The sequence below is a fragment of the Artemia sp. Qi Xiang Cuo genome, chromosome 5 (assembly GCF_049724085.1).
Source record: "Artemia sp. Qi Xiang Cuo chromosome 5, ASM4972408v1, whole genome shotgun sequence".
In the NCBI taxonomy this organism is placed as follows: domain Eukaryota; kingdom Metazoa; phylum Arthropoda; class Branchiopoda; order Anostraca; family Artemiidae; genus Artemia; species Artemia sp. Qi Xiang Cuo.
In genome coordinates, this window is record NC_142798.1 from 74,666,111 (window position 1) to 74,689,208 (window position 23,098).

The 23,098-nt window shown below is 33.3% G+C and overlaps 1 protein-coding gene across 1 annotated transcript in view; it reads right to left on the bottom strand.

Moving 5' to 3' along the window:
- Window positions 1-23,098, bottom strand: part of LOC148952514 (uncharacterized) — a 32,397-nt gene continuing 9,299 nt past the window's right edge. The window contains exons 2-3 of the mRNA XM_089089938.1: window positions 14,195-14,481; window positions 1-633 (exon numbers count right to left, since the gene is read on the bottom strand). Coding sequence (XP_088946064.1) covers window positions 101-633; window positions 14,195-14,481 — 820 coding nt within the window. The 3' untranslated portion in view covers window positions 1-100. The remainder of the gene's footprint in view (window positions 634-14,194; window positions 14,482-23,098) is intronic.

The following is a 23,098-nucleotide window of genomic DNA, read 5'->3' on the forward strand; positions in this document are numbered from 1 at the left end:
TTGGGCAGTAAAAATTTACTAGCGACCAAATAAAATATGAAACAACAAGAAAACCAAATTGTACCCGATATGTATATTCTATTTTCAAACTATAAGTAAATCACGAATTCAAGTTGGTGTTAGTGTTGTCGTTTTCGTTTTCCAATTCAACTTCAAAACTCATCTTGCCAACAGCATCTTTTGTTTTGTTTTGCTTTAGACTATTAGCACTGTATTGAGACTGTAATATCGTAATAGGAGTATTTGGATTATAAGAGTAATCCATATGGTCCCCAGAATTCTGCCCATATCCTTGTGCTGGCGTACCTTGATAATACTGCGGTGCACCTTGGTAATATTGAGGTGCTGCTTGGTAATATTGTGGTCCTTGTTGGTAGTATTGGGGTTGATGATAGGGATCATAGGGGCTATAATATGGTTCCTGATAATATGCTGGCATTGGGGCATAGTGAGCAGATGGATAGAAGTTTTGCGGGTGGTCCCTGTATCTATCTCTAGCTTTGTGATCTTCATCATGTTTCGTGTTCGAAGTGTCTGCTCTTGTAGTTGTTGCACCATTCAAGAGGAATATTGGTGTTACAGTACCCATCGTAGAAGGAAATCCAGTACTAGTAGTTGGTGTTCCGAGGAGACCTGAAATGTACAATATTTCGTTTACGTTACATTCAAACAGTAAAAGAGGTTTGAGTCGAGACAGTAATATGTAAAAGTCAAATACGTATGTAAAAGTCAAATTTTCTTAAAAGAGGCAAACATCTAGTTGGACCCCGACAATGTTATAAGCTAATATTTACCTGAATATTTTATTTTCTATAACCAGTAAGTGTCCACAATACCCATCCAATCATTGAGGTTAGAGTAATCACGTGGTGCTATGCAATGTGTAACTGAAAATAGTATATTTTTGGTATACTTTTGTAATTAGACCTAGTAGGTTTTCTGATGCTCGCAAGTGAGCAAATATTTCTCTTTCTTTTTTTTGTCTGAAGGAATGAAAATATTTCTCGTTTTATAGATTGCGTGCAGTCAGTAGGTATCTTTAAGAGTCAAAGAATTTGAAAAGTAATTTCGTAGTACTACCTTTTTGTCTCATGGCTTGGGGTTGAGTTGAATCTTTCATGAAAATTTTTTTTTGGAAGAAGGAGGATAAGGAAACACAGAATTGCATATTTAGGAAAAAAGAAAAATATCTTATTTCTGGTTCTTACATAAATGTACGTGCTATTTTTATTTCTTTTTAATGCCTGTCATTCAACAGGTTCTTTGGCCTGTTGAACGTGAAAATATAACGTGGCCTGTTGAACGTGAAAAAATAAGATAAAGAGTACATTGATAGATTAATACCCATTATAACACAATTCGGATGTATATTTGCAGGTATATGCACGAAAAAAATCCAAACGGAATAAAAAAAATTCATTGAAGGCCGGTGCTTCACGCTGCTAGGCCATGTCCTCTAGCCTATCTGTTTTGTAAGTTTTTAGCAATTTCCTGATGAAAAGAGAGCCCAACGTGGTGACTCAGTCTATGATGCACAACTTAGTTACATAAAACAATGATTCCAGAGTAACTTTCCTTAACTAGGGATGGATGGACGAGCAGTAAACACTAGTGGGTCAGCTTTGAGTGGCTTGTTATCTTGACAAGCTTGCGATATTGCATTTAGAAAATTTTTTAGATAAAAATATATAACCTAAAGTTAAGCCTCCATGCTAACTAGCTTTCTTTCTGCGTATCCTGAAATTTCCTTACAAACGTTAGTTTGAAATTATGCAATTAGTTGCAACACTATGGCAAACGCACAAGAACACTATATGTTCGGGATACTAACCAGAGGAGATACCCTGCACTGGGTATTTGAAGCGTCTTTAAAAATACTTCACCTCTTCTTGGATTTTTATCAGTATGATGCGAGAAACTACTACTACGCTGCACCTCTGCTTGGAATGATTTTCCGAGAGAGGTTATCTGTGAAAACGTATATGTTGATTTCTTTAGAAAGAAATTCAACAGAAACAGTCGATGGTAAATTCATAGGTGAATTGCTGACTAGATATATATTAGGCTAAAAAGTTTAAGTGGCCTGGCACCATGAAAATTGTCATAAAAAGTGTTTCGGCTCTATAAAAAGTTGAATGAAGGCTATTTCTACAGAAGAGACAAAAATTAAAAATTTTCGGAAAATTACTATCTTGATATTTCAACAAAAATTTCTCCTTACATGTGCCTATGATACAGATATTTAATGAAAGCATGATCGAGTCGTGTCTTGGCCCCAGCAAAATCATAAGGTTAATTCTAAAACTTGAATAAAATACTACTACTACTAATAGCTCATTATAACACCAAGTCGAATAAGGCCAAAACAGCTACGCATATTCCTCCTTCATACCAATCTATTCAAAGCCTCGCTCCTTACACCCTCCCAAGAAGCTGTAATTTCCCTTAAATCTGTCCTTACGACATTCTACCGCCCCATTCAGGGACGATTTGCTTTTTATTTGGCCCTTAATCGTTGGCTGACCTCTTCCAATAGACATATTTTCAATCACTTTTTAAACTACCCTGGGTTTTACATAAGCACCGAGCCTTATCTATTTTATAATCTATAAAAGATAGATTAAAAACAAGCAAATCCGCCCGGTTAAGATAAGCTTAAGGTTGATTCCAAATTTAGTTTGGACTTACTTAAAATTTAGTTTGGACCAAATTTAGTCCACATCAAACATACTCCAATTTCAGTACAGACTTTTGCAGGAAATCCATACTTGAATAAATTAAAATTTATTTATTAACCCCTCTAAAAAGGTTCAAAAACTGTCACAAGAATTAGCTTTTAATGAAGAACCTAACATTAGGATTGTTCTAGAAGAACAGCTTTTTTATTTAACATTTTGTTTTCTGTATTTTATGTTCTTATGTTAGTCTTAATATCTTAGCATATTCGTTAAAACGTTTGATAATTTCAATTTGAGCTACGATCAAAAAGTTATTGAAGCAGTGTTTTTTGAAACCCAGACATTATAACGTCTGGCTTTTTCTTAGTATCTTAGCATATTTGTTAAAAACGTTTGATAATTTCAATTTGAGGTACGATCAAAAATTTGTTGAAGCAGTGTTCCTTGAAACCCAGACATTATATCGTCTGGCTTTTTTGTTTAACCTTTTATTTTCTGTGTTTTTTTGTTCTTATATTAGTCTTAATATCTTATCATATTCATTAAAAACGTTTGATAATTTCAATTTGAGGTACGATCAAAAATTTGTTGAAGCAGTGTTCCTTGAAACCCAGACATTATATCGTCTGGCTTTTTTGTTTAACCTTTTATTTTCTGTGTTTTTTTGTTCTTATATTAGTCTTAATATCTTAGCATAGTCATTAAAAACGTTTGATAATTTCAATTTGAGGTACGATCAAAAATTTGTTGAAGCAGTGTTCCTTGAAACCCAGACATTATATCGTCTGGCTTTTTTGTTTAACCTTTTATTTTCTGTGTTTTTTTGTTCTTATATTAGTCTTAATATCTTAGCATATTCATTAAAAACGTTTGATAATTTCAATTTGAGGTACGATCAAAAATTTGTTGAAGCAGTGTTCCTTGAAACCCAGACATTATAACGTCTGGGTTTTTTATTTAACCTTTTAATAATAATAATAATAAGAATAATAATAATAATATACTGAAAACCCGTCGTATACAGTAAATGTACAATTCTGTTTATTTTCTGTATTACAATTCTTTTATTTCCTGTATTTTTTGTTCTTATATTAGTCTTAACATCTTAGAATATTCGTTAAAAACGTTTGATAACTTCAATTTGAGCTACGATCAAAATTTTTTTGAACCAGTGTTCCTTGAAACCCAGACATTATAACGTTTATTTTTAAGGGTAAAACGATTTAATAGGGACTTTCATATGTTCGTATAAAGGACTAAACTTTGGGATCGGCATGATCGGTTAACGCAACTCATGGTGCAGGGGGGGGGGGGAGCTTATCGACACAAAAACCTAAGCACGCTACAAATATAAATTATATACACAAAAATGGACAAAAAAGCACAATTTCTCTGAGTTATGTGGAGGGCCAGAAAGGCCCCTCCCTATGCTAAAATTTCTATTTGGATCTTTTTTTACTATATCCCAATTAAAATAACTGATTAGTCATTTGCTTAACTATGATTTTTATAATTATAGTTATAATTTATATTATAATTTAACTATATATACTTAACTATATTTTATAACTATTACTTATAACTATATTCTATAATTTATTGCTTAACTATATATGCCTAGCTATATTTATATTATAATTTAACTATAGTATTTGCATAACTATAATTTTTTTCATATAGATTTCCTAACTTACATACTCTGGGGCACAAGGACTAATTTCAACTATAGTTGTTGTTGTTTGTTTGAAGCACTCCTGGGCAGGCTGCCCATTGTGCACGTCTCCATGATTTCATCAGAGCCTTTAGGGATGAAAGGTATTCCATGTCAAAATTCAGCTGTCCAGCTGTTGTTCTGTCATGACCGAGGGTCAAATAATTTAAAAAGCCATCTGGCTTTTGTCACTGTGGTTAGGGAGGGGTTTTGAAGAATCTCAAGGCAAAAACCAATAAATCAATGTCAGGCTGTATTCAATTCTGTCCAATGGTGTCACATTTGAGCCTCCATATTTACACAACAGCTAAATTTCAAGTTAATTATGTATACTCTTTTTATAGTTGCTTTAGAAGACGAGTCGATTCATTGTGCAAAAAACAGGCATTCTGGAAAATCGAAGAAGAAGATGTTTTAATTATTATTTTTGGTTTTACATACGAACTATCTGTTTAGATATATAACATAGATTTTTATAGTGTTTATTGATTAAATCAATATCATTGATTTATTCAGTTGCTTTGCTATCTGAGAATGTCGTCAAACCCATTTAAGGATGGATATAGCCATATAGGGTTCAACAGAAAATACAGTGTTTTTTCATGGTGTTCATGCTTTAATGTGTTTTCTCAATTGCTTGAATGCATAGAATGTAATCTGGCACATTTTAGGATACATATAGTCAAACTAGGTCCTAAGGAGACTATGATATTTTATACCATAAACCTTTTATTTAACATTTTTTATTGTATTCTAGGAATATCCTTACGTTCCTTTACTATTGAGAGTCAGTTAAAGACTTTGTTATTCAAATCTAAGAGGTGAAGTATTAAAAAAACTAAAAGGGGCATAACTGGTTGGGCGCATGAGAAGCTTATAGTTTAACATAGAATTTGACCTCTTTTTCCAAATTGCCTACAGACGTGATTAAATGGAAATCTTGAGCATTTTAACAGGGCTTAAATAGAAAATAGAAAATAGTAGTGCTACCGATCCAGCCGCCTTCCTTAACAGAATTGTAACATACAAAATCAAAATTAGTTTCAATTTATTAAAATATAAACATAGTTACAAAGTCGATGAAAACCAATAATGAATGATTTAATTAAAGGTTTAATTTTATTTTTTTCCAGCCTAATGTTTGTTGGAAGTGGCAGCGTTTTTTGTTTTGTTTTTGAAAATGTATTATATATATTATCTTAAAATAGCCAAGACTACGTTAGTATGCTCAACATTGGCTAGTTAAAAAACCTGCACACAAAAAACAGTTGTGGCCTTTGACGGCTTTTATGGTCTTTTGGCCAAAAATAACAGTTTGATACCTTTATCTTTTGTTCAATGTAAAGCAAAAGTACAAATATAGAGTAAAAAACAAACAAATCACATTATTATTTAAATTTTCATTTATTATTTTTCTTATTAATCTTGCCTTCTTGCTTAAACTTTTCTTTTTCAGTATTTTTCTTGGGTATTTTTATACCCAAGGTGGGTATTTTGTACCCCTATATTTTATACCTGGGTATTATTATAATCAATAATCAATACCTAGCCTACCCTCTCCTACTGTTTTGACATTGTTTTGGTTTTTACCTGTTTCCTGTTAATGGCGTATAATGCAGAGCAGCTATGGGCAATCATAGGGCACTGAAAGATACGCTCTTATTCAAGTATAAGAACGCTCTGGGATAATAGATAACGCCTCACGTTTTTTATCGATTTTTAATTAAGCATAAAAACAGTTTAACTTATTTTCTATCGTTACTCCCTTTTATGCTACACTTTATGCATTTTTTCTCTTTACTTTTGTATACCTCAATGGCTGATACTCATTTGTGATTTAGTTAGAAAAAATTAATTGGATTTGATTGCACAAAAATGAGTTTTTTTTGTTTTTAGTAAAAGGAGGATTTTCTTCTATCTCAGAAAATCTTGCCGTAGTTGAAAGTACTCAATTTAAGACTAGTGATTCAGCACTATCTATAAATCTTACATGCTTAAAATTTATCCCCGAAGCGTTCTGTGAAGGCAAGCTATACTTCAAAGCACATGTATTAGTTTGAGACACAGGGACATCTACAGGAGCTTTTCCGGCTGGGATGATAGGGAGAAATGTGTTGAAGAAAGCTACTTGGCCAAAGGATTCCATTTTTTTCGTCAAATCATTTCATAAATTCGTGTGATTTTTTTTTTATCGTTAGTTATTTCGAATTGAATCTGTTAAACCCTTATAAAAAGCCGTTGATTTGATACATACAAAAGATATCTATGTTTCGCGTTCTCCTATAGTTCATATCTTGAGAGATATTTCAGCGATTCGATTTTGCTGCTTTCAGCTATCGTTTTTTTATTATCAGGGGGTCTAAGTAGAGGAATTTTTAGATGTCGTTTTGTGAGTTATATATACACCCAATATATATATACCCAAGTATATATACCCAAAGTTTTGTTTTGGAAACGAAAAACACAGAATAGGTAAAAAAAATTAATGTTTTAATATTTGCTTTTGCATTCTAAAATACTGTTTAAAAGAGATGTGTTCAACACTTTTAAAGATAAGCATTAAGAAAACAAAGTTAAATAAATAAAAGTTCAAATAGAATGTGATTTTCACAAACAGTGACAAAATTTCACAAAAAATGCTAGATATTTCGGTTACATATGCAGTGACCGTCATCAGTAGTAAAACTAGTTTTACTACTGATGACGGTCACTGCATGTGTAACCGAAATATCTGGTATTTTTTGTGAAATTTTGTCACTATTTGTGAAAATCACTATCTTTTAAAAAGGATTCGATTCCTATTTGAACTTTTATTTATTTATCGTCATGGAAAGGCAGTGTGGTCTACGAAATTATTTAAAAAAGAAAGTTTATAGAGAATTATAGCTTAAAATTATAAACGTATTTATCCTTAAGAAACACGTTGTAAATAATCGATTATGGTCTTCAATGAATTAATCTACTTTAAAAGTAACAACTGTCTTTTTTAAATTCCAAAATTGGCAATTGTCCCCCCCCTCCCCCTTCCGACCCCTTATTAGTTTATTGATTAACGGCTACTGACTGGTCATTTTTTAAATAGGAGTAGGCTAAGCCTACTCCTATTATTATCGAAGTTGTTTAACTGGTTTCTTAGAGCTATTAAGTCTAGTAGATTATGTCGTTTCTAGTAGTTAAACATGAGTTTTAAATTTCAAGCTTTAGGTAATTTGAGCCAGCAATATAAAAAAGACATTAGTCAAAGGAGATTTAAAGGCTCCAAAATAATATAAAAAACGTAATATTGAAATTTCTGTAGATTTTCATGTTTTTTCATACTCCCCATCACCAGCAGGGGCATCCCGAGGGGAAGGGGGCGGGGATGGGCACACTGAACACCCAATGTTTTTGGCATTCGGTAAAATTTTCGTCGAAGGCGAAAATTTCGCCAGAAAATTTGCAAAATTGGCCGAAATTTAGCGAAATTCTTGACTTCTGCAGAACAATTTGGCATAAATCAGGTAACAAATCGATAAAATTTACGAAGATCGCCACCCCCCAATAAAATGAGCCTCGGGACGCCCCTGGCCACCAGAGATATATATTTGCGCTGATTTAAGAACAAATAAGAAAAACAATAAAAGTAACTAATTAGATTTATCTGGCAAAAAAGATCCATTATTTAAGTATGAAGAAATGAAAATTTAGATCCATGATAATGCAACTGTTTAAAATCATTTTTATTTAAATGAAACAAAGTAAAACTACCTTTTTATATGAAAATCTGTTTTAATTTCCTTAAGGTCCATACTTTTTTTTATATCCCCTATCAAAAGAGAGGCTTAAATTTTACACTTCTAGAAATTTTTTTTTACGGCTAAGACAAAACCTTATCTTTGTTCTGATAAAAAAAGAACAAAAAAAAAGTTTTAAACTTAACAAAGGAGAAAATCTTGAAAAATCATAGGATCTGTGACCAATAATGATGAAAAGAGGAATGGTCACACTAATATTTCACCTGTATATAACAAGGCGTCTTTCCTTAGAAAAAGAAAAAAGTGAAAATATAACCAATTAAAATATAAAATAAAAATAACCTAATATTAATGAAGAATAAAAACAAAAAAATGATCAACCCAAATACAATTGTCACTTCATGACCAAACCATGGAAGTAGAAAATATTAACGACGTATACGTCTGTTAAACCACAAAAGCAACTGGCAACAGTGGCAAACTGAAAAAAAACCTAATTATTCTTCTGAGAACCAATCTTCTTATTAGTCGTGCCAATAGAGGAAGGAAGGTCAATGGCTTCTTCCTACGTTTTCCACACCCCCCCCCCCCGAACTGGATTTTAAGAAATATTGTTTATTCAGTATTTTCGTTGGAAAATGGCCTTTCATGGAATGCCCACTTCCAATTTCCATGAATTGACGCCACTGTTTCTTGTTGGCACCCAATGCTGCCTTTCTCTTTGATTTTTATGCAAGACTTCAGTTAATTAAAGTGTTTAACCATAGTAAGCTTAATTATTTAATAACACTAATTTAGATCAATTTTTTTCAATTAAAAAAATTAAATGATCATTTAAAGGTACAAATTAAAATATTTTATTTACTCCCTTGGTGAGATATCAAGAATGAGTTAAAAAAATGGTGTCTCTGTTAATTGATATATATGCAAGAACATGTTTTTACCATGACTAGCAATTGTGCATATTTGGGTTGATTGTTTTCTATTTATTCTTCTTTTTTTTATAGATTTTTTTGCTTTTTCTTAAGCCGCAACATTTAAAGTTTGTTTATTCTCTACGCCGAGGAAGCCTTGTTTTATACAGCCAAAATATTCAATTAATTATTGCTCTTTGGCCTTTGGCTCTTTACTACAGGCAACGCTACAGAGTTGTCTCTAATCTGAACCCACACACATGTTTGCACTTATTCAAGAATAAGTAAGAAAAATAACAAAAGCAAATGGTTAGATTTATCTGGCAAAATGAATCCATTATATTATTAGGAAAAAAGGGAAACTTAAATCTATGAAACTTAAGAACTTAAAAAATTAAAAAACTTAAAAAATAAAATTTATTTTGTTTTATTGACACAAAGTAAGACTACATCTCTTAATAAGATTTTGTTTTAATTCTTCTAAGGTCTATGTTTCGTAGACTTTAATTTATTTATCTTAAAGTCTAAGTTCCCTCTACAGGCTTTTACATTATTTTTCTGTAAGTCTTCGGTTTTAATGATGTAACACAACAATTTTGGTGCCATTCAATAGCTGAGATTAAGTTTTATCAATCTGCTGAATTATATTTTAGAGCTTATATTACTTGCAAATTTTTTAGATAAGAATCTCAACTTGCTCTAACGATCAGAATGGAAGGGAATTTGTTTTTATGTACTTTTCTTATGATTTCGTCAATGCCAAGTCAAAGATTTGAAAAAAAGTATATGACAATCTAATGAAAGGGATGTTTTTTATGATTTTTTTTTTACGGTTTTTCTAGCTCTTTTTATGATTGGATCAATGCCAATTCAAAAATTTGACAAAAAGCATATGATTACCTAATGAAAGGAAAATTTTGGTGATTTAATACAAAAATAACAGGAGTCAAGAAGGTTGGACATATATGGGTTGCAAAACACCAAATCCCATGACATGTCAGTCACCTCTCCTTTTTCACCATCATAATCATTTCAAATATTTTCAAAGATTTTCAGCCAATTTTTGACGTATTTTTAATCAAAGAAACCCTCTACAAAAAATTTTCAAATTAAAGTTTGTTAAATGGATAGAAATAAAACTCAGCTATATCAGCCATAGATAGCAAAATTATCATTTTTCGTTGATATGTTAAAAATGTAGCAGAGAAGCAAATAAAATATAAAACTTTCACGGGAAACCTACGACTTATAGAGGTTTAGATCAAGAGGTTTAAAGGTTTAGATTTATGGAGCTTTAGAGGTTTAGATAAGAAAAGCCTAACGGAAATTATAATTCAGCTTTGGTGAATTGACAGATCTAAAACTAATAAGTCCAACAGTGCAAGCATGTTGCATATTTGTTGCAAGCTACAGCTGTAGCCTTGTCGCAAAATCACAGTTTTCAAAGGGAAAATAAACCTGAATGCTGAAAGTAAAGCTTTTGAAAGTGAGGCTTAAAAAAAATGATTAAACTGCTGTTTATATTGGCTAGAAGACCGGAAATTTGAATTTACCGTTAAGAGAGCGTATCTTAAAAATGACGTTTGCTCTTTCAATGTCACCGAAAACCTACTAGTTTATTGTTCTTAAGGATACTAGTCCTAAGTACAATATCCCTAAGTATCCTAGTTAGAAAGTTAGAAAGTTAGGGATACTAGTTAGAAAGAAGTTTGAAATGAAAATTTCCAAGTTTATCAAAATTTAAAGTATACAAGTCACAGTGGGTTTATATTTGCAGAACTATCTAAATATACCTGAATTATATCTGAGCTTAACATTAAATAGAAAGCTAGAAAAGAGCTCTCTCTTTTAATGCCACCGGATACCTATTAGTTTATTGTGCTTTGGGATACTAATTAGAGAGAAGTTTGAAGTGACACTTCCCAAATTCATCAAAATGTAAAGTATACAAAGTATATTTTCATATTTGCGAAGCTATCTGAACTATCTAAATTTACCTTTGTTATATCTGAAATTAACATTAAAGACACTACTAGAAAAGAGCTCTCATTATTTCAAAGCCACTGGGAACCTCCAAATTTATTGTGCTTTCTAAGAGGTCAATTTCTAAATTTATGAAATGCAAAGTATATTAGTCACACTAAGTCTCTCAAGAAGTATTCAGACACCCTTTATTCTCTCATAGATTTTGTGGATCCAAATTAAATAATAGTCTAGAGATACCAGCAAAAAATTCATTGAGGTTGGGACCTAATTTAGCACGATTTTTTTAACTAAGAATTTAGTGCTATTTCTGTAGAAATTAGACAGAAATTCCAGTAAAATTAGAATTTCTTTAGTTTGAGGAGAGAGAAAACGGAGACTGAAAACAGAATATTTTTTTTTATAACAAGACCTGAGTTTCAAAATAAAAGAATTTATGCCCAGAACAAATATATTTTTATATAATTTTCAAAGGGGTAGGTTCTAGCATTTATATAATGTATTCAGTTTCACAGATCAAGTTTCATTGTATATTTTCAATACTAGACTTAGAGGATTTGGGAGTATTTCTTTCAGATCAATCAGACATGTAATTGAAATTATCAAACACTTCAAGAAATTATTTTAGTAGCTCCCTTTTTGTTTAATATCGGTAGCTTATACCATTTATATTACAGGGTTTGTCTGTAACTGAACCCCTATGTAACTGAACTCCGTTCACTCATTACATTTAACTGAACCCCTGCTTAACTCAACACCAGTTTAAATAAGTGCCAAAGCAACTTAGCCCCCGTGTGACATAATCCCGTGCAACTCAAACCCCATTGAGCTCAATTCCGTTCAGCTCAACCTCCATGAAACTTCACCCCCATTTAACTCAGATCCCATTTAAACCAACCCCGTTTAACCCAACTTCCATTTAACTCAACCCCCATGCGACTCAAGCACACTTTAACTCAATACCTTATGCCCAATACCCCCAAAAAATTCCACCTTTCCCTAAAACAACTATTATGCAACTCAACCCCTGCTTAGTTCAACTCTTATCGACCCAGCCCCGATTCGAACCCATCACTGTAATCATGAAATTCAAGTGTGTTCAAGCTTTAGGCATGCGCAGTTTGCTAGTTTCAAAATATATAAGACAGAGGGATAAATTGTTGCTTTTTAGAGGGAGGGGGAATATTTTGGTATTAAAGCAGCAAATCATTCAAGTCAACTTTTATCCCTTGTAACAAAACAGGCTGGATTGCATTTCCTGGGTATACTGTTGATTCAAGGGTAAACGTGGTTTGAGTTGTATGAGGGTTGAGTTAAATGAGGGTTGAGTTGCACAGGGATTGAGTTGAGCAGGGGCCGAGTTAAAAGAGGGTTGAGTTGAAAAAGAACTGTATAACGGATTAGAGTTTTTTTTAGCTGCAATTAATGCTTTTCATTTTTTTTTCATTTTAGATGAATTTCTCAAGTTTTCAACTAGTAGACGAAAGTGTTTTATTTTAATCTTCTTTGTACTTTGATGAAGAATTCACCAATCCGCATCAGTATGTCCACAGTAAATAAGAGGCTGTATAAATTATGCTTGATAACCTTGAAACGATTTCCATGATTCTATCGCTGAAATTTAGCTTGATAGTATCATGCTATCGGCCAAAATTGACTAACTTATTTTTGCCAGAACAGCCAAAAGCTATTCTGGTCAAAATCGTTGTTTTGCATCGGAAATCTGCAAAAAGGAAATATTTTCGTGACATTATATGTTTTATAACAGAAAAGATAGTTTAGAGCTTTAATTTGTGTTCGAGTAAACCTTCTTCGGATCTTCTAGAATCGATAGTTTACTATGATCACTCTCAGGGAAAAGAAAAAAAATACACGACACGTGGGTGACAATCTTTATTGGGGCAGCGGGGGTATAGAGGGGACTGAAACTTTCGTTCAAGGGTTATCATCAGAAGTGCTGAACATCGATGGTATGATTTTCATCAAAGTTACATCCCGTTTTGAACATTCTCATTTTACATCCCATTCCCCTTTTTTAGAGTAAAGTTCTTATGTTGACAAGTTCTGATTTGTAACTTCAAATTTCACTGATTTTACACTGATTTAAATCAGCATAAGAAACCGTATCCTTTGATGCAAATATTGCTTATAAAATCTACATTTTTAGAAATTCAGTTACTATTGACAAAGGTTGCTCTTTATTTATCGTTCATAAATATAAATAACTTGATTGATCGAATTAAGAATTATTTTGAGAATCAAATCGTATCTCAGAATATTAGATGAGCACAATCACCACTTAATTTATTAAAGGCAAAAAAAATTAATAATTTCTCACCCTCCACTAATTGACAATAGTTGCTTTAATGACCTAAGTCCCAAAACATTCAGCTCTTTGGGTTAGCTATTATATTACTTAGTCAAAAAAAAAAAAAAATTTAAACAAGAAAAACGGGTTTTAATTTTCTATAAAGCAGTGAAATATAAAACAATTAATTATACACAAATTGGTTGATGAACTTGTGAAATTTAATTAGGGGTTATGGGCCGGGGGGTTAGTTGACCTTTTATTGTTTTGGTCTTAGTATAAACATATTCTTCATTTTTGATAGATTTCAATTTATATACTGTGAGGAGGCGAGTTGAATCATTATTGACATTCAGTGCATGGAAGTGTTTATTTAATATGTGAGTTTTGTTTCTTATTTATTTATATTTTTCTTTTGTTTTTTTCTTTCTCTTTATGTGTTTAGTATGTTTTATTTTGATGTAAGTTAAGTTTTTTTAAAAAGAAAATTTTTTTTTTGTTTCATTTATATTTTTTTTTTCCGTTGATAAAGGCTCCCGGACGTGGGGCCAAAATATTCGGTTTATTTTTTTATAATTTATTGTTTTTTTTTTCACTTGTTTTTATAAAATTAAAAACCGTTTTTATTTTTTAAATTTTTTTTTTTTTTTTTTTTTTAAATGGAAAAGCAGTGTGGTCTAAGAAATTATATTACTTAGTCACAGATGTTAACAGTATTTTATCAATCCGACAGGTTGTTTTTGTCTATTTTGAATCAAATTGTAGATGATCTTGCATGATTTATATATATATTTTAAGGAATGGAATCCTAAAATAATATATCTGGCTTCGTCACCGTACGTGAAATATTGGTCTAGTTTTCTTACCTAGTTGGTTTAGTAGCAGGTTAGATGTTAGAAAGGGACTTGAAGCGTCTGTTGATGCAGGAAAACTTCCGAGCTGACTGAGCCCTAGAAGCGAACTGGTTGAAGTTGCTGGAAAAGATCCAAGTTGACCCAGGCCTGCTAAGGGATTATTAAGAGTAGTTGGAAATGCTCCAATTTGATTAAGTCCTAAGAATGGGTTGTTAGAAGAAGAAATAAGATCAGCCAATCCAATTGTCTGTGCTTGACTAAATGGAGTAAAAATACCAAAACACAGGAAAAGCCATAGCCTGAAATAAAAATACATTCAAGGATGATTAAAAAAGTATAATAGTATAAAGAGTATCAAACAGTTCGTGGTAACGAACTGTAAGTAAGGAGCGACCCGGCTCAATGGTAACCGAAACTCTAGAAAACGGGTTTCTGATACCAATAGATATATCAAAAGAATCAGATTTCAATGCTGATTTCAAATATATAACTTTCATCAAGTTTAGAGCTACCCATCAAAAGTTACGCGCCTGAGAAAATTTGGCTGATTTTCAAAAAAAGGGGGAAAGACCCCCTAAAAGTTATAGAAGCTTAATGAAAATCACACCATCAGATTCAGCGTATCAGAGAACCTTACTGTATAGGTTTGAAGCTCCTATATGCAAAAATGTGGAATTTTCCATTTTTTGCCAGAAGAAAGATCACGGATGCGTGTTTAGTTGTTTGTTTGTTTGTTTTTTTTTTTTTTTTTTTTTTACCCAGGGGTTATAGTATAGACCCAGTGGTCCTAGAATATCGTGGGAGGGCTCATTGGAACGGAAATTTGTGTCCTTTTTAAGTGACCCAAAAAAATGGAGGGCAACTAGGCCCCCTCCCACGCTCATTTTTTTCCCAAAGTCACCTTATCAAAATTTTGAGATAGCCATTTTGTTTAGCATGGTCGAAAATATGATAAAAATGTCTTTTAGGATGACTTGATCCCCCAAAGTCCCCAGGGGAGGGCTGAAAGTTATGAACTTTACTCAATGTTAACATATAGTATTGGTTATTGGGAAGTATACAGACTTTTTCAGAGGAGATTTTTTCTGGTAGGTGGGGGAAGGAGAGGGTCGGGGGCTATATGGAAGGATCTTTCCATGAAGGAAGTTTTTATGGGGGAAGGGACATTGCTATGAAGGGGGCGCCGGATTTCCCAGCATTATTAAAGAAAAAGATCAGGAATTAAATAAAAAAAAACAAGTTTTTCAACTGATCAACTGACTGTGATTAAGAGGTCATTTTTAAAGAACTGGAAAAAAAATTCGAACTATAGTTTAAAGAGCAGGGTATTGACTAGGGGGCGAACCCCCTAATATACGTGTTAAAAATTTATGAATATAGAAGTTCGTTACGTAAGTTAATTCTAAGTTACGTATATTTATTACTAATAAAAACGTTCGTAAATAAAATTAAACAAGTTTCGAGAAAGCCATTTAACCAAATAATATGAAATTTTGTTTTAATTATTCATGTACGGTGAGCCAAAATCAAAACCTGCATTAATTCAAAAACGTTCAAAAATTAAATAAAAAAAACAAGTTTTTTAAACTGAAAGTAAGGAGCGACATTAAAACTTAAAATGAACAGAAATTATTCCGTATATGAAAGGGGCTGTCCCCTCCTCAACGCCTCGCTCTTTACGCTAAAGTTTGACTCTGTCTCACAACTTTATTTTTTAAAACAATAAAAAACTTTAGCGTAAAGAGCGAGGCGTTGAGGAGCGGACAGCCCCTTTCATATACGGAATAATTTCTGTTCGTTTTAAGTTTTAATGTCACTCCTTACTTTCAGTTTAAAAAACTTGTTTTTTTTATTTAATAATAAAATGAAAAGAGAGGTCTCAGAGTCGACACTCCAGCTTTGACTAAATAAGGAGCAATGTGTCTCTGATGCAGAAGTTCTTATTTTTAGCTTTATTTCAGCCAGTTTGTATGGACCCGTTTACAGAATTTGGGTGGCTCATTTGATTAAAAATTGGTAATTCTTGTCTGCAACCCTAATCCTTAAAAGTAATTGCAACCACCCCTCCTGTAATCGTTCCTAAACCATTATAAGCTAAAAAAAAACAATTCCACTGAAAGTCTAGCTTTACCTGACGAAATTCGAAAATATATAACAAGCTTAATTTTAATTGCTCTATGCCCCCCCCCCGTTTGCAAATTTTTTTGCAATAGCTCTCTTGTTAGATCTGCAATCTTTCATTTAAAGTCTTGAAACTTCAGACGTATTTTGACTGTACTGTGAGTGAATATTTGATTTCTTAATGATCATTTTGAGAGTCTCAGCGTCGGCTGACCGTCTCAAAGACAAACAGCCCAACAACGAATTTTCACAGAACCACAGGAAACTCCCAAACCAACTTTGGTAAAAATTACTAGAAAATCTTAAATGTGTCAAGAGTTTGAAAAGATAGAGAGAGGCTAGTTTAAAATAGAGAAAAACGTGTAATTTCGTACGAATTGTTAAGCAACACGCTGTCTACTCAATGTACATATAGCATAAATAATATGGATCCTGCCTCAGAAAGATTTTCAAATAAGGTGAATAGCACAACAGGGAACTTTCATTTATGTTATTAAAAAAAAAAAAAAAAAAAAAAAAAAAAAAAAAAAAAAAGTTAAAACTAAAAAACCAATAAAAAACCAATTGAATTTTTCTGAAGAACTGGTTTAGCCTGCCTACCAGTCCAGTGGAAAAGGCAGGCAAGCCTAGCAGCCCCAACCCCAGGGGTGCAATTGGGGACCCCCCCGGTACAGTCTATTTATTTTTCTGCCTGGTGCCTACACCTCTGATTCGCTGTTATTAGAACCTTTTATAATTTATAATTGCTTGTGCCAGCCGGAAGATCCCTTGCCTTTTGCTGTTGGCTCGTAGCTTGATTAGCCTAGTTTGGATTTCACTTTAGCCTACATCATGGGTGACAACTCAAAAAGAGCTATAGACCACCTAGTCACAGAGAGATGAGATCAGACTACTCCATCCAGTACAGTGGAGCTGAATCTATTAATGAGTGGATTAGTATTCTTACCTCACTCATTAACACCCTTAAGAACAAGCAAAAGCTAATTGCAGATTCAATTAATGACCAAAACCTTAAATCTACTATGGCAGAAGTTGTCAGTGAGGCACTGTCTAATGAGGTTGGTACTTTGGTTGAGGCATCTGTTAAAAAAACTTGCCTCTAGTCATCTGCCTGCTGCTTTTGATGCTAACAACATGGAAATTATTAAACAAGAGGTATATAATAGTCTTAAAATGGATTTTGATGTGCTAGTGGAAAAATCACTTAAGCAATATGATTTGAGGATGTCAAAGCTTGAATCATCTCTTCATTTGCTTGACTCGAGTTTTTCAGAGCTGCAAAAGTCTCTGAAGCTAATTCAACTCAATGTGGATCATCTGAGAGATCAGTTTGACCAAATAAAAATTTAAAATCAGCTGATCCCATTTGGTTTCAAAGAAGACCCTTATCCAGAAGCTTCTGAAAGCAAATTTCTTGGATTTTGCAGTACTAGGTTTCCTGGTATTCCTTTGACTAAGAATGACATAGTTTCTGTTAGAAGAATTGGAAAACAAGGCTCAGGTTTGAAATCTTGCCCACTTGTTGTGGAATTTTGTAGTCTAAGAATGCAGCAGCTTATTCTTAGAGAAAAGAAACGTTTGCAAGGTAGTGGTGTCTTTATTTCTGAGTCACTTACAAAGCCTAGACTTCAGCTACTTAACTATGCTAAATCAAAGCTTGGGAAGAGGTCTACATGGTATAGTGGAGGAAAAATACTTACCAAGCTTTCTTATGGTAAAGTGATCATTGTTAAAGAGTCATCTGAAGTTGATGTTCTCCATTAGTCAACTACAGCCCATCCAAGCCCATTCCAGGACTGAAATAAACTATTTCCCCCCTTTTAGCTCTGTTGTTTTTTTTTGTTTTTTTTTTAACCCTTTATGATCTAATTGTTTTACTTATGCTTGCATTTACGGTTTTTTACATTATTTTTTTAAATTATTTACATAAACCATTGATTATTCTTTCCACTGGCTGCTTCTTTATTGTTTTGCCTTTTTCTTTATTTTGTTTTTGCCTTTGTCCTTGTAATTGTTTGTTATTTTTTAATTTTTTTGAGCTTAGTAGCATGTTATTGTTCTTTGTCTTGCAGGCTTTTTTTTCCTTTCTTTCTTTTCTTTGTTGCCTACAAGTTTCACCTTTTTAGTTTCAATTTAACCACTGCTATTTAAGCCGGTTTGTTTGATATCTTGTTCATTTGTGAAGATATTGTGTGTGTTTGTCATGTGTGGTAAATCTGGCTGATTTTTCTTTTCTTTTGAATTCTTCTATTCTCAAATCAGTTATCTTTGAGCAACCAAGTAGTGCTGGCAAACAAGAGGCCCACACACTTGACCCTCTTCTTGGATCTATGGTTAATTCTAGTTGCAATTATCACACTACGATTGATTTTTGTGATAAAATCATGCCTTCTCTCTCTTCAAATAGTTGCTTTAATGTATTTTGTTGGAATTTACGTGGGATACGAGATAAGTGGGATAGTCTGAAATCATATTTGTGGTCTGATAATTCTTGCCCTTTTGATGTAATTGGTTTAACTGAAACATGGTTATCTGATAGTGAAAATTTAACAGCTTATGATATGCATGGTTATATTGCAATTCATGTCCCTCGAATGGTAACAAAGTGCTCAGGCGGCATTTCTTTATTTATAAAACCTGATATTAAATTTAGTAGACGGTATGACCTTGAATTCTTGTTTACTTCAGTAGTGTCTAATAGTAGGACTGTTTAATCTCTTTTCATTGATCTGAAAAGCCAGTTAGCATGTGATACTGTTTGTTTGTTTTATAAGCCCCCTCCTTTTCCAACACATCTGTTCTGTGATTTGCTTGATCAGCTTTCTGGTGCGGGGACTTTCTTTAAAAAACGTATTTGTGTTTTGGGAGATTTTAAGTGTAATATGTTAAATATTGGATCAAGTGATGAATGTGACCATCTCTTTGATGTACTTTCTTCTTCTGGGCTACTTCCTTCAATTTTTTTTCCTTCTCGAGTTGATCCTACAAGAAGTTCTGCCACTTTGATAGATAATATTTTCATTTCTCATTCTCCAAAATTGAAGTTTACTTCTGGTCTTGTTTTCACTGATCTGTCTGATCACTTCCCTATTTATCTATCACTTTTTGTACCTAAAACTGAGATTGCTGTGAATAAGCAAGGTGAATCTTCTTTTAGAACTTTTACAGATAAAGAAATTTCTAAATGAACTCTTAGTCTTCAGAGTAATGATTGGTCTAGTGTTCTTGAAGCTAATGATGTTGAATGTGCAACAAGTTTATTTTTGTGTTGTATGGCAGCTCTGTTGGATAAGCATTTTCCTCTTAGGAAGAGACCAAGCAATTCTACACCCAAATACCCATGGATGTCCATAGGTATGATTAATGCTACACATATGAAAGTGTCTCTGTTTACGGCTGCATGTAAAAGTAAAATAAGGAATGATCGTTTCAAGTATAAACGTTATAAAAATATACTTACAACTTCAGTACGCCCAGCCGAAAATCTCCAGTTTTCATTTCGAATTCATGAGTGTAAGGGGAGCTTGTAAAAGTTTTGGCCTGTAGTTAATGAAGTTTTTTCTCGCAAGAAACTCAAACAGTGCCCCCCCCCCCCCATGTCATTACAGGAATGCTGATGGATCTATTGTGGATAAAAATTCTTCAGCAAACGCCTTCAATTCGTATTTCACCACTCTTCCTTCAGTTCCCATTCAACCCAAGAATAGAGTAAGTAGTTTTCCCATAGCAGAAAAGTCATTTTTCCTTTCCCCGTGCAGTGATATTGAGATTTATAGTATTATCTCTCAGCTTCCAAGTAGCCGTTCAGTTGATGGTTTTGGCTTGAGCAATAATGTTCTTAAAAAAATTGGTCAGTTTGTTTCTAACCCCATCTCACACATAACTAACCTTTCTCTTTCTTCTGGTGTTTTCTCTCATTTATTTAAAGTTGCTAATGTTTTACCTTTCCATAAAAAAGATGATTCATCTCTAATTTCAAATTATAGACCCATTTCTCTTCTTCCTGTCATCTCTAAGGTTGTTGAAGGAGTAGTGTATTGTAGACTCTCTTCATTTGTTTTTAGTACTAACACGACTGCAGGAAATTCTCTCATAACTAACCATCAGTATTGTTTTCGTCCCACTTTATCTGCCTCGTATGCACTCTCAGATGCAACAGAGTTTGTGCGTGTTAATCTGGACAAGGGCTTGTGTGTTTTGGGTCTATTTCTTGACTTTTCAAAGGCCTTTGATATGGTTGACCACTCTGTTCTTTTGTCTAAACTATCTTCATTTGGAGTACATGGAGTCCCACTAGAATTGTTAAGGTCTTATCTGTCGGGAAGATCTCAGTATCTTTCAGTTAATGGTAATTCTTCCACTACTTTGCCTATATTGAAGGGTGTCCCACAGGGCTCTGTGCTTGGACCACTTTTGTTTTTAATTTACATTAATGATCTCGTTGATGGTCTTCGTCCCCTTGTGCACCCTATTCTTTTTGCTGATGACAGTAACTTTTTCATTGCTGCAGTAGACTTGCCATCTGCCACTTCCCTAGCTCAAGGTCTTCTTGATAAAGTAAAAGATTAGTGCTGGTCAAATGGTATGATTCTCAACAACCAAAATAGTGCTATTGTACACTTCAGGACCCCTTATCGTATGAGAGACGTAAAGGAGCCAATCATCCTGACTTATGGGAATGATATTATACCGAAAGCTGCTATGGTGAAATTTCTTGGTGTGTATCTTGACTGTTTTCTCTCTTTTAAACCTCATATAACTCACACCCGTTCCCTCATCTTCCGGCAGTCTTCAATGTTGCACTGGGTTAACTCATTTCTTCCCCCAGACATTATGCTTTCTCTTTGTTATGCTTTTATATTTCCTTACCTTTCTTATTGCTGCTCTGTCTGGAATAATACTAATAAATCTCTTCTCTGCTCACTTCAAAGAGCCTAAAATAGGGCAGTGAAGGCTACTTTTCTTCTCCCTCGGCTTTACCCTTCCTCTGATCTTTATAATGATACTGGAATAGCTCCACTGGATCGCATTAGGAGTAAAAGTAATCTTTATTTAGGGCATTCTGCTTTTCTAGGTACACTTCCACCGCCTCTACAGCAATTTTTTTCACGGACAGGCTCAGGTAGGTACTCTACTTTTTTACGTAGTTCTTCTCGTAGATTTATTTTGCCCAAACGTTCATCTACAACAGCCCAGAGGTCTCCTGTTTATAAATCAATTCAATTATGGAATTCAATCTCACCGGATGTCCCGTTATTTCTGTCTGCAAAGACAGTTATTCGTCGTGTATTTCCAGTTTAGTAATTTCTCTCCTTCGTTTATTTTTCCTGTTTTCTCTTTTCCTAGTGTTTCTCCTTTTGTGTTTTTCTCTTATATATCGTTATTATTATAATTTTTTTTTTTACTGTATGGTAGTGTTCATTCTCTTTAACCTTTATTTCATGTATATTGTTTGATTTACAGTAATATTTATGGTTGTTTCAGTATTCTATTATTGTGTTGTTAGGCCCACAACAAGTCAAGCTTTTTGGGCCAAATAATTTTTCTTTACGTTTGTAATACAGTTTAGTATCAATAAAATGATTGATTGATTGATTGTTATTACTTGTTGTATGTTTTTGCTATGATTGTTTATTTAATTTCTGTTCGTTTTGGGTTTCATTTATTCTTTAATAGTAATTTCTGGCCGTTTTGTGTTTTAATTTTAAAAGGTATTTGTATATATTGATCTTAAGTTTAAAATAGACTTTACTTTTCTTTGTAAAACATATTTTTATGAAAGTTTTTTTTTAATTAATTTTTGTTCTTTTTTTATTGCTAATTCAAGTTTTGAAAAATTCCTTATTTCAAAATCAAACTTAAAAAAAAAAAATCAAATATTCATCAAAGTATCAAAACTGATATCAAGGTAACAATATCAAAGTGTAAAAATGGGTTTACACCTCGGACTTTTTATTATCTGATGTTTGAACTATTTTTGGCAAAATTTCTATCTCAAAATTTTTATCGGATGGGTTTGGGGGAAAAGGGCATGGGGGACTAGATTAAGCTTCGGTCTCTTTTGACTCTTTAAAAGTGAACTAGAACTTTCTATTTTCAATCAAATGAGCCCTCTCTAAAGTTTATACGACTATCCCTTCCATAACAGCCATATATGCCCCCAGGGCATCACTTACAACGCCTACCCCGGGCACTGGGGGCTGTGTCGACACAGCAGTTTTTTGTTGTCAGAACTTTGAACTATTTTTAACAAAATGTCTTTTTTAAAATTTTTATCTGATGCATTTAGGGCGTGGAGGACGGGGGGGGGGCTAGTTACCCTCCGATCTCTTTTGACTCTTAAAAAGAAAACAACAAATTTCAATTTCCAATCAAATGAGCCCTCTCCGAAGTTTATACGAGCATCCCTTCCATAAGAACTATATATGCCCCTAGAGCATTATTCATAACGCCTGCCTCCGGGCACTGGCGGGTTCCGTTGACACATAAATTTTTCTTATCTGACTTTTGAACTATTTTTAATGAAATGGATATTATAAAATTTTTATCGGATGGGTTTGGGGAAAAAAGGGTGTCTGGGGGGGGATAGCTGCCCTCAGATATCTTTTGATTCTTAAAAATTGAACTAGAACTTTCAATTTCCAATCCAATGAGCCCCCTCTGAAGTTTATACGAGCATCCCTTTCATACGAACCATATACGCCCCCAGGAGAACACCTACAACACCTATCCCCCGGGATCTGGGGGGTGTTTTTGTTATCTAATTTTTGAACAATTTCGAAAACACTAGCTATC